We start from the raw sequence: 15,158 nt of genomic DNA, 5'->3' as shown, positions 1-15,158 counted from the left end.
CACGTGGTGTTCGAGATGTGAATCTAGAGAGAGAGAGAGAGAGAGAGAGAGAGAGAGAGAGAGAGAGAGAGAGAGAGAGAGAGAGAGAGAGAGAGAGAGAGAGAGAGAGAAGCCGCTTGAGCCGAGTCAAGCCTTGGCTTTACAGGCATGGGCCCTGTTCGGCAGGGCAGGCCTGAGTTGTTTGTAGCAGTTGCAAGTAAGCTCCAGCTGCAGGTCAGTGAGGCCTGGGCCCGAGCTAGGGAGCCAGGCCGCCCAAGCCGGAAACCGGACCTGCTGCCAAGCCAAGCCAAGCCAAGCGGTTTTTTAATGGATTTCTTGTCACGTTGGGCGCCAAATGTAGATGTAACCAACCTTCTTATTAAATAAGAAACACAGAACCAATGCAAAGAAGAAAGCCAAGAGGTCAGAGCTAAGAGCTAAAACCTTACCCTTCCTCCTGTGGTGGTCCTACCTCTCCGAACCAGAGCTACCCCTGTGTTAAAGTCTTTTTATAGAGTTCCTGTTCTGCCTTCTCATTGGTTGTAAAACCAACCACATGACCGCCTCGTCACGGCCTGTCTGTATAGGCCTCCATGTTTTCCATGATTGGTACTGAGATTAAAGGCATGTGTATCCAATACTGGCTGTATCCCTGAACATACAGAGACTTACCCAGCTCTGCCTACCAAGTGCTGGGATTACAAGCATATGCCACCACTGCCCTGCTTTCCTATGGCTTGCTATTAGCTCTGACCCCTGGGCAACTTTATTTATTAACATACAAATAACATTTTAATACAAATAAAATATCACCATAACTTACCCTCTTAATTGAGAATTTTTTTCTCTTTCCATCTTGCTCTGGATTGTGGTGATATTTTATTTGTGCTGAAATGTGGTGATATTTTATTTGTCCTTTAATAAATAAAGCTTGCCTGGAGATCAGGAAAAAGCCAGCCAGAACACAGAAGTCATGCAATGTTACTACATGCCTGTAGTCCTTGGCAGGCAGGATCTCTGTGTTCAAGGCCACACCAGAAGCAGAGCCAGGTGTGGTGGGACATGCTTTAAATTCCAAAACTAGTTAACCCATGGAGGTCTGCAGGTCTGTACAGACAGGCAGGAAAGGGACATTTCTGTGTAGGAAGAGGAAGTGGTGTAGCTTAACGGAGAGAGCAAATCAGATGGTAGAACAGCAAGGCATATAGATGTGAATAGACAGGAAGTAACTCGCATTTGGAAGCTGCAGAGTTGGTGAAGTAAGGTTGTCTGGTGGCTTTCCCTGATCTAAGGCTTTCACCCCTATATTTGTCTCCATGTTTTTTATTTAATAAGACCATTTAGAAATTCTTCTACACTGGGTAGAATTGGATCCACTGTACTGAGTTAGTGTGGACAGAGTGGACACCTATGTCCCTGTCCTGAGGAGATTGGAATCCTTTTTTTTTTTTTTTTTTTCATTTAGTAAAATGTTAGTTTTATTTTCATGGCTTTTTTTGTCTTTTATGCTGAGGCATATTCCTCCTATCCCCAGACTTTTAAAAACATTGACAATGAGTAAATGTTCAATTTCTCCATAGCCCTTTAATAGATTTATTAATATGATCATATTCCTTCTGTCAGAGTCTGGATATTTGCTGTATTAAATCAATATATCTGTACATGTTGAAACAAGGTTGTATCCCTCAGCTTTCGAGGGTGATATGATGAGTACATTTGTCCTCTTTGTAAGTCTCCTAAGGGATTTCTCCTGTTTTCATTGCCACCAGAAATTAGAATAAGGTAAGATTCTAATTACCATTTCTTCATCTTCATTTTTGGCCATTAGATCATTTTTTGTTGTGTATTATTTTTTGGATGAGGGTTTTAATAAATAGCTGTTGCTCCTCTGAAACACACTAAGTAGGCAAGTCTAACAACAGATTACAGAGTTACACCTACCTCTTTATCCAGAGTGGTGAAGTTAAGTTGTGCCCACCAGACTTGGTTCTATTTGTTTTCTTCTTTTTCTTTTTTTTTTTTTTTAGCTTGTTTTTTATTTTTTGTTTTCTAATATTTTTTTTCTAGGTTGTCATTGCTAATTTCTCACTGATTTTTTTATGTAAATATTGCCTCCAATTATGATCTATGGTGCAGCATGAGTGGATGACCTTTGTTATTTTATGACCTTCAAATATCCTTCCTTCTCCATGAATTTTAAGAGCCAATGTTACTGGGTACAATGATAAGGTTCGTAGTGATTTTCTTTCACCACTCTAAATATATCTTTCCATGCTCTCTAGTCTGGAGGAATGTTGACAAAATTTCTGGCATCATTTTGGTTTGGAGGGTCTTTTTATGTGGCTTGGCATTGAACATAACAGTGTTGTATTATTTTTAGATTTGCATTTTTGACAAGTTGATATGAAATTTCAACAAGAATTCCAGTCTTTGTTTCTGCAAGAGAAACTCAGAGAAGAACAACAAGAACAATGAATGCTTCTGTGGCTAATGCTCCCCAGGTCAGTGTCATATCCATTTTTCTCTGAAAATTGTTTTTATTATTGAAACCATTTAAATATTTAATTTCTACCGCTTGCAATGTTAGTGAAAGTGTTATTTTGCCTTATTTATCTGTATTTTTCTTCTCTTATATTCAAGATTATGTTTTTTAAAATCTTTCAATTATATAGCAGAGACTTGTCCCATAATACTTTCACTCAATTTTATACTGTGAGGTCATGAATTTCCATGTACTTAAAGAGTTGAATTTCTTTTTCTTTTTTTTTTTTTTTTGGTTTTTGGTTTTTGGAGACAGGGTTTTCTCTGTGGTGGAATAGCTCTGGCTGCCCTGGAACTCACTTTGTATACCAGGCTGACCTCAAACTCACAGAGATCTGCATGCCTCTGTCTCCCAAGTGCTGGGATTAAAAGTGTGCACCACCATCACATGGCAAGACTTGAATTTCTAAGACACAAGCTATTGTAGATGACACTCAAGAAATATATTGATGGCCACTTTCTACTTTGAATGGACTTGTAGCCTTTTACATTACTGAGGAAGAATGGTCTCATGTACCACATAGTTGCATTTCTGGAATGGTTAGTTTTCCAGAAACAGGCTTATGAATGTAAACATGCCAATACAAGGACCTTTTCACTGACATCACTGAGAAATTTATAGAAAAGTAGAATTAGACGAAACTCATTGTCTTGGACCGTAAGAGTAAATATTTTAACACCCTGGAGAACACAGATGATAGAAGTTATATGTGGCTTGCTTTTGCCAGAAAGTTGATGTGTCTGTGAAGAGATGAAGGTTGTTGTATTCTGGTTTCTCTTTTTATCATATTATGCCATACAGTGATGATAGGTGTGGTGACACCTGAAATGTACTTGTCTCCTGAGACATTCTGCTCAGCGCACACTGGTTAGCTCTCTTTAGAAAATTCTTATTCTTTCTTTATCTCATTTCATTTTTTAGAAGGGGCATAAGCACTGCTGTCTCGACCTTTGTATAGCATTATGTGGAATATATTAGTAAGAGTTTTCTAGAGAGTACTGACTTGGTGCTGCATATAAGCCATCAATTTTCAAGCATACACAAATGTCCCTCTTAATTACTTTACTCTCTTCTTTTCTTTTGGAGAGAGAAGGTCTTCACCAGCCTGTTTTTACTCTCCCTGAAGGTTTGTATTACACAGGGAAAAATTCTGAGGAGTTGTGCCAATGTTTCTATTTCTTTCATCACAATATTTAAGTATATGAGATGTCATCAGCATATTTTTATGTACACTGCATGATGTATTATGTCCCTGGATCCCTGAGTTTAACGCCATACCCTTGGCACCGAAGTCAGACATTGTAGTTAGTTGCTATGTGTTTAGAGAGAAGTAAATTAGGTTTCTCTGCAGGAACAGCAAGTGCCTTTTACCTCTGAGCTATGCCTTCAGTCTTCCGGTTTACATTTCTGGTGCACACTTGTGACAGTATATAACCATATGTATTCTAGTTCTTGAAAAATGAAGGCGTAATCGTAAGTGATACTTATCTGTACTAAAATCCTGTTAGATGAATGAGCTCAAATACTGAAGAAAAAAAGTTGAAATTAAGAGGTTTAAATTTCTTTCAGTCAATCGCATGAGCAATAATATCTTCAAAATTAATAAAGAGTTAGAATATTTCTCACTCTGTTTAATACATTTGTTTTGATAACAGAAAATGCTTATTTCATATGACTGCATTGTCACATATGCATTTATTTACTTATGTATTTCTAATTATTCTTTATTGAAACACCATATGGAATTTATGGAATTGTTATCAATACTTTTAGAAAAATTTAGATAACATTAATGTTGTCTAATTCTACTGTTTCTATTTACTTCATGGTTGTAAATATTTCTCATAAAATATCTTCTAAAATATTGTATATATTCAATGATTTTACACTCTTTACTCTCAAGAAAATATTGACTTTTAATTCATCCATGAATTCTGCATTCTGTATTCTACCTCTTTGTTCTAGGAAGGGTGCAGCATTGTACCTAGGCCTCAGGATCTCAACTGGGAATTTTAGAATAGAGTCAGGTGAACCCAGCTTCAGACAGGATTGAGCTAGTATACATATTTAAGCAAGGTCATCTGCTGTATAATTTGGAAACATACTTTTGTCATTATAACTTTGCCCTCTGAGATGTAACACTGAGATTCTGTTTGATATCAACATTTATTTCATAAAGGTACATTCCTGCATCTAGACCTCAAATGTCTATGTTATATTCCCTAAAAGTTTGCTGTTTGCAAGATTATTATATCATCCTGTTTTCACAGAGATAGGAAATAAAGACTCTGGATTTTTTTTAAAGGTATCTTTTACTAAAATTAAATTGTAATTTTATTTTATATATTTCCATATATTAGCTTGAAAGTATGTGTATGTATTGTATATGACTCCTGCCTATAAGATTCAGCAGAGAGCATTGGATATCATGGATCTGAGATTAAATTCTGTTGTTTTTTTTTTTTTTTTTTTTTTTTTTTTTTTTTTTGGTGCCATGAGTGTACTGGGCACCAAACTATGTTTTCAAGGACTTTACAACATGACAGACTGCAAACTGGAGACAAATTTTTCAAATATAGTGATTGTGGCAAATCTTTAATCTGCTATTCAAGTCTTAGGAAACATCAGATTATTCATGGAGGACAGAAACTTAACAGATGTAAGCAATGTACTATGTCCTGCTATACATTGTCTCTGAAGGAGTAGCAATGCAGCTCTTCTAGAAAACTCCTGTCTTTTAAAAATTGCCATGCCTCATATATATATATATCACAAACATGTCTCTAATTCTTTAGGTCTCTTTTAACAAAGAAATCATTTGTCAATCAGTGCATGGTCAATATGTAATTTTCCATTGTAGGGTCTGTTATCATTCAGGGATGTGGCTGTGGACATCTCGCAGGAGGAATGGGAATGTCTAGATTGTGCTCAGAAGGCTTTGTACATGGATGTGATGTTGGAGAATTACAACAATCTACTCTTTGTGGGTAAGGATTCTCTTATTGTAGAATTCTTTATTCATCCTTTTTGTTTACCTACTTTGTGTATATGAAAACTCTCTGATCCGAGAGAATCCTTGAAATGAGGGAAATTCTGGCTCCCAACATAACTTTTTAATGGTGTTTCATTTACATTTTTCTGTGTCTTCTAAAAGAGTACCCAATGCTATATTCTCTGTGATCTCTTCAGTCCTCCTATCTAAAACATAAAATTATTTCAATGTTCAGAGAATATTGAATATTCAGAGAAAGGAAATATATTGCAATACTCGTAATAATTAGAATATTTTAATTTTCCTGCTGGATTGAACTCTTCACCTATTTCTGATTTTAAACACTAAAAGTTTTAGAGAAAGAGCTGTTCATTATGAGAATGTTGTTTTTGTTTATTTATTTTTGAGATGTGGTTGCTATGTTTAGTATTGGCACAGAATGATTTTAATATTTGTGCATTGGGGGCTAAAGCAAGAGCACATGGCGAGTTTCCTGCCACCTGTCTTAAAAACATAAGAAATAGGGAAACATTCTTCATATGATCCTTCACAGAGCTTCTCTCTCAAAGATCTTTACTGCTCAAACACCTATTTGTCTTACCAACTGTGAGGTGCAGTGTTTAAATAAGAATGAGAAGGCTATGCCTGGGACCTGCCTAGGTCCTCTACGTATGTATGGCAGTTGTTTAGTTTGGTCTGTTTGTTGGAATCCTGGCAGTGGGATCAAGGCCTTTCCCTAACACTTTGGGTTGCTATTGGGAAGCTATTCCTCAGAGTGGGTTGTTTCGCCCAGCATTAATACAAAGGGAGGATCTTAGTCCTACCTCAACTTAATATGCCATGTATTGTGGACACTCATGGGAAGCCTGCATCTTTCAGAACAGAAACAGGAGGAGTTGATAAGGAGACAGAGGGGAAGTGGGGAGAGGGACAGGATGACAGGAGGGAGGGGAAACTGCAGTTGGGATATCAAATAAATGAAAAAACATAATAAATGGAACAAAAGAATGAGTAGGCTGTAATTGGTCCCTGTGGTTTGATATAGATCAGATTGGAGATTCTTACGAGCATCCACTTAATCATTGTGAAACAGAAAAATCCCCTGTTAAGAGCTCTGAGCCTGAAAGTTACTAGTGTATATATCATTGTAAACCTAAGAAAACATCTGGTATTGAATCTGTTACTCATGCATTAATTGCTGTTATCCCTAATACACTATTTTTCAGAGAACCATTGCATATGTGGTAAATATGGGAAGGTCTTGCATCAAGACACAAAGCACTTCATCCATGATCATGAAAATGTCAAAGAGAAGTCTTATAAATGTAATGAGTTTGGGAAAGTGATTCATGAATTCTGCCAATGTAGATCTTATAACACAAGTGATACTGCAGAAAATTACAAGTACAGCTTTTTTAACCACAGAGGTGCCTGTGTTGAAACCTTAAACCTCAACAGACACAAAAGTGGGAATGCTGGAGAAGAACTTTGCAAATATAAAGACTGTGGAAACTGTTTAAATTTGTGTCCTATCATTAGCCAAAATCGAAGCACTGATGCAGTAAAGGAAGAACACAAAAATACAGAGTATGATGCATCTTTGGACTCTAATACAGAAATCACACTGAAACAAACTGATAGCAGGAAGAAACCACACCAATGCAGGAAATGTGGGAAATGCTTCAAGACTCACTCAAGCCTCATTAGACACCAGAGAGCCCATACCAGAGACAAGTCCTATAAATGTGCAAATTATAGTAAATTCTTTCTGCATTTTTCACAACTCAAAGTACATTACAAAATCCGTTGTAGAGAAAAACTCTACAAATGTACAGACTCTGGTAAGTGCTTTTATCATTTATCAAAGTTTAAAAGACATTGTAAGATCCATATTGGAGAGAAACCTTTCAAATGTAGTGAATGTGACAAATCCTTTGCCAAAAAAGGCAATCTTAGAACTCACCAGAGAATCCACACAGGAGAGAAACCTTTCAAATGTAGTGAATGTGACAAATCTTTTACTACAAAAGACCATCTTAGTACTCATCAGAGAATCCACACAGGAGAGAAACCTTTCAAATGTAGTGAATGTGACAAATCATTTACCACAAAAGACAATCTTAGAACTCATCAGAGAATCCACACAGGAGAGAAACCTTTTAAATGTAGTCAATGTGACAAATCCTTTACTGAGAAGGTGACATTTACAATTCATCAGAGAATCCACACAGGAGAGAAACCTTTCAAATGTAGTGAATGTGACAAACCCTTTACCACAAAACACCATCTTAGAATTCATCGGAGAATACACACAGGAGAGAAACCTTACCAATGTAGTGAATGTGACAAATCCTTTACCACAAAAGACCGTCTTAGAATTCATCAGAGAACCCATACAGGAGAGAAACCTTTCAAATGTAGTGAATGTGACAAATCCTTTGCCACAAAAGGGACATTTAGAATTCATCAGAGAATACATACAGGAGAGAAACCTTACAAATGTAGTGAATGTGACAAATCTTTTAATGAGAAGGGCCATCTTCAAGCTCATCAGAGAATCCACACAGGAGAGAAACCTTACCAATGTAGTGAATGTGACAAATCTTTTACTACGAAAGACCAGCTTAAAAGTCACCAGAGAATCCACACAGGAGAGAGACCTTACATATGTAGTGAATGTCACAAATCGTTTATCACAAAAGACCATCTTAGAACTCATCAGAGAATCCACACAGGAGAGAAACCTTTCAAATGTAGTGAATGTGACAAATCCTTTGCAAGTCGCCAACAACTTCGAATACATCTGAAAAGACATAAAGGTGAGAAACCTTACAAATGTAGTGAATGTGATAAATCCTTTACTGAGAAAGCAGCACTTAGAAATCATCAGAGAACACATACAGGAGAAAAACCTTACAAATGTAGTGAATGTGACAAATTTTTTACTACAAAAAGCAGTCTTAGAATTCATCAGAGAATACATACAGGAGAGAAACCTTACAAATGTACTCAATGTGACAAATCTTTTACCCAGAATTGGACTTTTAGAACTCATCAGAGAATACATACAGGAGAGAAACCTTACAAATGTACTGAATGTGACAAATCATTTACCAAAAAAGGGACATTTAGAACTCATCAGAGAATACATACAGGAGAGAAACCTTACAAATGTACTAAATGTGAAAAATCCTTTACAGGGAGTGGCAGTCTTACAACTCATCAGAGAATCCACGCAGGAGAGAAACTTTACAAATGTAGTGAATGTGACAAATCCTTTACCTGGGGCTCATCTCTTAGAATACATCAGAGAATACATACAGGAGAGAAACCTTACAGGTGTAGTGAATGTGACAAATTCTTTACCTGGGGCTCATCTCTTAGAATACATCAGAAAATACATACATTAGAGAAAGTTTAAAAATGTAGTGAATGTGAGAAATCCTTTTCTGTTGGTTTACCTCTTAGAATATGTTCTGGGATATTTGATCACACTATGAAACCTGAGTGTTACTAATATCAACCTTAGATGGGGGTATCATAAGTTTATGCAGAGCGAAAATGAAAATGTAGGACAATTTTCGTCAACTTTTTACCTGTTCAATGTCAAATACTTCATAATGAAGACAAAAGGCAGAAACCTCAAGTATATGCTGTTTAACAGTTTCCTGGAGACTGGAGTGATACATTCTGAGGGAAGTTGATTAAAGCAGGGAATACACTGCTCAAAACAGATTCAAGAAATCTCTGAAACTGACAGAATTCAGTCATCTTAACTTGAAAAAAGAGAAGTCATGCCCCTTGGAAGAGGATTTTAGCCATCAATATAGGATGCTCTTTAGATATGCCTGCAGACAGGTGTGCAGTGTATAGTAGGGTTTATTATTCATAAGCAGTATCACATTCTGGTTTCAAGTCATAATAGCAACTATGTTTGATTCCCTTATGCTCATGTAAGTAACTGCTTCCCCATATTCCTGTAAGCAATTCCAATAAAGCTCATTGATTCAAAAAAGTTGGAATTGATTCTGTTTTCAGTTTCCAGTTGGGGTGAGTAGATCCATATGCATGTTGTATCTCCCCAGGAAATGTTTCTCATAAATATGTGCTGAACCCACTAATTGTTCCACCAAACTTTTTGTAAACAGGGAAATGATAATACAGTAGCAATTCTCAACCTGTGGGCCATGATTTTTTTGAGATTAAAAGACCCGCTCACAGGAGTTGCCCAAGAGATAGGAAAATATATTTTCATTGGTCTTAGAAAATGAGATACGATGCTTCTATTGTCTAGGCAGTTCTGTCCACTTGCAGATACACCCATATAGAAGTGAATGGAACTGTATTAAAGGCTTGCAGCATTTGGAAAGTTGGAACCACTGTATTGGAGAAAAGGCTTATTTGAGTCTACAAAAATAGGAAAGTTAGTTTGTACTCACTGCTGCAGGGTTGCGTGCATAGCAGTACTTTGTTAAGTTATAAAGGCTTCACACAATGTAGGGACTTTGGAAGTCTCAGATAGAAGGCTGCTTTCTCCCGTGCATTCAAGGAGCAGTGGGAGAGAAGTCTGTAAAAGGTCAAATGAAAATACAGCTATTAAACTGTTACTGACAGACTTCATCCAAACTGGGTTGTATTCCTGAATAGCTTGAACTCATGCTAATATCCCATGATTTAGCCAACTCCAGTGACTTTCAGAACAGTGCTACCCAGGGGCCTGCCTATACTACAGACAATTGAGGTGTGCTTGTGTCTATACATTCTATACCATATCACCCCACTCTACAAGCCCCAAGAAATGAATTTCAATTTTTTAAAGCCTCTCCACAATGCTAATATAGAAATCCCAGAATATTCATATGAAACAAAACTCAAAAAGATTTGCTAAGGACTTACCTTCAGCTTAATATGTGTAAGTCCATCCAAGAAGTATGAGGCTTTAATGGGATAATCTATGGACACAATACAATGTACACATGCTCATTTATACTTTATCCCTAAAAGTGTGCTGTAAAGTCAATTTGACATACTGAGAAGTGATGAACAAGTATCTAGTTGACTCCAAAGCATTATGTTAGAATATTGATACTAAAACCAAGAAGACTCAAAGTTTGTTCTTTAGATAACTCAGGGTATTTCAGTTAACAAATCCATATAATTACACATTTACACATTTTTTAAAACTGTATTTCAGTACAAACAATGTCATATTCAACCCATGAGAAATTTTGTTTGAGAATATTTTAGTGTTGTCAGTATTGGAGTTTATTGAAACAGGAGCTCATGGTTGGTACAATAGTGAATAAATTCAGACTGTTGTACTCAGATGACCATACATAATTTCTGTCAGTTACTGCTGCATCAGGGGTGTTGGACCCAAGACCGAAGACAGTGGAAAGTTAGTTTTCTGGACTGTCTCTTAACAATCTAGAGATTGCAACCAGCTGGACAGACTCTGATGATGAGTTTCCAAATTCAGGTGTTCAATGGATAGAGATCCCTCTGCCTCATGACTTTGAAATCATTATCCTAAATCAGTACTGATTTCCAATATCATGGTAAATTTTTAAACTTGTGCACAATGAAAAGACATCTCCCATTGTATCTCTCACTATTGATTTCTTCATTCTGTAACTATTTATACACACAGTTCTTGTCTATGGTGGTAGCAAGCATGTGATGAGGCTGTATAAAATGGGTCCAGGTATCCTGAGAGCTGGAACTGTGTAGAAGAACATGGACAGAGAGGGTCACATGCAAATCAGTGATGCAGGAACAATCACTATATCAGAGGGATGACTGCAAATGAAGCAGAGGCCCTTGTGGAATTGGAACATTCAACAGGATTTGTGGAAGAGCATGGTAAGAGCCAGACATTGCCCTCAGCAGCAGCTCCAGCCCTAATTACATCACAGCACAGGTGGCAGCATAGGCCTCTGAGATCAAAATGGCCCCAGCAGCTACAAGGCCCTTGGATGCCAACATGGCCACAGGTAGTGACTGAGGGCCCAGACATTCGTATGACCTTTGGTGGCAACACGGGCCATAGCCATCAACACAGGCCCTGGCTGCAGTAGGACAAAAGACCCAGACATGATCCTCAGCATCAACCTGGGCCCATGAGACACCATTGCCCTGGGTGCCAGTTCAGTCCACTCAGATAAGCATGATCCAGCAGCAAGATGGGCCCAAGACACCAACATGGACCTAAGTGACAGCCCAGATAGACCCCAGGCATCCGCATGGCCATCAGTGCAAACAGGAACCAAAGACATCAACATAGGCCCTGGCTGTGGTATGGCCACAAACTCAGATATTGCCCGTGGCAGAAGCCCATGCTCAGATGTCAAATCAGCGCATACATCATCACCTTTGCCTCTTCAGATAGCTTCTCTCCACATGAACTCAGGCCCTCTCTCCCATTTTCTATCATAATGGCACCCTCTAAGCCAAGTAGCACCAGAGGATCCTGTGGTTGTTCTCAAGCTGCACTCATATGTTAGGTTCTTTATGTTACACCTTACAGTATGGAAAAGCACAGTATGTTTGCCATGAGAGAATATCAGGCTGTACTATATTTACAGTTATAAAATGCACTATACCTTAGGACAAAATTGGACTGCTTTTAGGTAATTTTGATGACTCAAGTGTATTAAAAAATTGACTCTTACTGTCTTTTATCTTGTTGGCCCAACAAAAGCACGTTTCCTATGGATGAATGACTAAATTTTTTGCTGTTGTTTGGTTTTGGCTTTGTTTTATTGAGTAAATATTACAGTCCATTGCCCTGAGAAGTCACCATTTTGACCAAGCCTGGACTTACATGAGATCTGTCTCTCAGCCTTCTTCATGTTAAGATTAAAGCACTGAATAAACACTGCTGGCTCAAATACTCTCTTTAATTCCAGGATTTGATGACATTTCTTTTTATGGGAAGAGGGAAATGCCTAGACCCTCCTCACTGTACTTTGTACAGATGTTGGACTTTGAAGAATTGCTTCACTGTGGTTTCTGTGAGTTCACATCGCTTTCTTGCAGTCTCTACTGCTCCTCCGGTTTATGTGTGAGTTTATGAGCTCTATGTGAATGTGTCTCACAGAGGAGGAGAAAAGAACATTGCATGTTACTTTTTTGTTCTTTATAATGTTCCTTATGGCATAAGTAAGGTTTCTTTTATTTTTATTCAATGATTAATTGAGAAACTCAAAATTGTAAAAATATTGTCATCCCAACCATTCAATTGATTCTAACCCTTGAGTTTTGATTGATATGTGATTAAGAGTGGTAAAAACCATGTTATGTTTCTGAAAATGCTCCATAAGGAGTAACAGTACTAAGACCTTGCATGATAGTTGAATCTTTTGTATAAAAAAATCCTCTATTTAGTTTTCTCTTTATTTACAGAGCACCGAACTGTGATAGAAATCCAAGACGTTTTGGAGGATCTTCTCAGTCTGGGTTCACTGGCAAGACTGACTTGTGAAGCAGAATAAAGAGGCCTGGAAGGTGGAGAGGAAATAGACAATAACAAATATATAAAGTATTTTGTAGGGATTGCAGTAGGAATGGTGAGAGGTTCCAGTGACATTGGAAGTGGAATGGGGACAGGAGTTAGCTCAGCAGCTAATAGCACTTGCTGTGCTTGAACAGGGCATAGTTGCAGTCCCCATCACTGGCAAAGTTGTTGATATCCATTCCTAACTTCAATTACAGTAGATCACATGCCTTCTGACCTCAGCGGACACCAGCCACAACAGACCCACATACATACATGCTTCAAAGCACTGATACACATAAGCTAAAACACATGATCTAATAAATGGTTTAAAAACAAAAAATGTGCAAATGGGATGTGCAATTTGGGTTTGCCATATTGTTTCTCTAGAAATTATTCTGGAATATTGTACTGTAAATAATGTCAAGATTATCCTATTTTATGTTATTGACAGTGTATGTGAAAAATACTACCAAGGAAAAATACAGTTGTAAACTTTAAATTATTAATTTTACCATACATTTGTCCTGTGTGTTCACATAACATCAAAGAATTTCATTACTTTTATTTTAGGATACTATATAACTAGGAATATTCCTGACTCTCACTTTGTTTCCTAATCTCCTAGTTTTGATTGTTTCTGTAGTTCCTTTAGATTCTATTTCTTTTTTGTCAATTTTCCCATTTCTTAATGTACTCCCAACAGGGCTTTGATAAAAATTGCATAGTATCTCTATAAGTAATAAATCTTATCTGTATTTTTGTCCCATCGCCTATTCCTATTGTCTGTTTTCACAACATGTCTCAATGGTTTCCTTTGAATCTTTCATTTATCTTCTAAAGGTTTTTGAACTGTTGTAGCTTTTTCAAATTTTTATTCCTTTTTAGCAGTAGTTTGTTCATTTTGCATAAATGGACCATTGCTCTTGATGCAAATTGTTTACAGTCTTTAAGGAAGAGAAAATTTAGTGATTGTGTACCCTGTTTTAATGGTAACTTGCAAGCCATTTCTCAATGTTCACATGTCATACATGCATTTTTCTGTTTCCTGTGGTTGTTAATATCTATGTTGGTCAGTGAGTAATTATTCATTAATGCAAATATGTACCATTACTATTCCTTTCATACAGAAGCAAATGTGTGATATAGTTGCATATTATGTGAAGTTTTTGCTCATTTGGTTTGTAAGAAGCTGCAGACTGAGTTGGATGGTGACTACAATAAGTTGAATTTCCAGTGATATGGTATGTCTCAGTTCTTTCTGTTGCATTTTCTGCAGGATTTGTAATTTTTGAGTACAGATAGTGTGGACAATGACTAGACAGGGAGGGAATCTTGGTGCACATTTGTTGAAAATTTTGTTCATGACTAATGGAGTGAAGTAATGATTTTCCATAAAGGAGATTGGTTGTAGGATTAATCAGTGGGAAACACAAGATACATGCCAACTGTGGTGAGTGCTGCTCAGTGACCAGATGTAGCAGGAGCTCTGAGTGGCAGGCATAGTGGGTCAGCAGCTCTAGTTTCATTCTGTTTCTTGTAAAAATGATGTCAGGGTAGTTAGAGAGCAAAAGTAGCAACATGTATTAAGCAAGTGGAAGAATTGCCCATCTGTTATAAAAAGGTGTTATGAGTAGGGTGTTAGCTCTATGGAGCAGCTTCAGGGAAACTGTTATAGAAAGGAGAGAGGTGTGACCCTGTGATGCTGTCTGTGTCCTGACTCAATTAAGAGTTTCTTTAGGGATGATGTAGAAGGAAGTTGCAGAAATGAAAGAATTCTTCATGACATTTCCTTGAGTTGGACACTCTGAATATGAGTAGAGTTAACTACCTTTACTGGGGTAGGAGGTTACTTACTGGATCTTGTGTAACTCTTAAATTTCATACCTGTCATAATGTGACACTGCTCTAATGTCCACTATAAAGTGCCGATAGACATCCAGGGAAAGGCTTAACAGGGGCCCCTCTCTCAGCCATGATGAAATGTTGATGGTCTCAATTTCATGAGAGAATTGGTAAATGATCAGAGTGCCATAGTCAGGTCCATAAGTGTTTTCTGTTAATTCTTGTGCATTCTCTTGTTCTGGTTCTTCCATTTTTCCACTGTTGCTTCCAGCATATTCCTTTGGCCTGGACCAGCAAGTAATTCT

General features: G+C 37.4%; 1 protein-coding gene across 1 annotated transcript in view; it reads left to right on the top strand.

Moving 5' to 3' along the window:
* Positions 1-9,528, top strand: part of LOC131894065 (oocyte zinc finger protein XlCOF6-like) — a 32,918-nt gene extending 23,390 nt beyond the window's left edge. The window contains 4 exon segments of the mRNA XM_059244213.1: positions 2,360-2,480; positions 5,382-5,508; positions 6,740-8,754; positions 8,756-9,528. Coding sequence (XP_059100196.1) covers positions 2,451-2,480; positions 5,382-5,508; positions 6,740-8,754; positions 8,756-8,923 — 2,340 coding nt within the window. The 5' untranslated portion in view covers positions 2,360-2,450 and the 3' untranslated portion in view covers positions 8,924-9,528.
* The last annotated feature ends 5,630 nt before the right edge of the window (positions 9,529-15,158 follow it).

Source organism: Peromyscus eremicus, chromosome 1 (assembly GCF_949786415.1).
Source record: "Peromyscus eremicus chromosome 1, PerEre_H2_v1, whole genome shotgun sequence".
Lineage (NCBI taxonomy): Eukaryota > Metazoa > Chordata > Mammalia > Rodentia > Cricetidae > Peromyscus > Peromyscus eremicus.
Note: the sequence above shows the minus strand (reverse complement) of the source record. Positions and strands in the feature narration are given on the sequence as shown.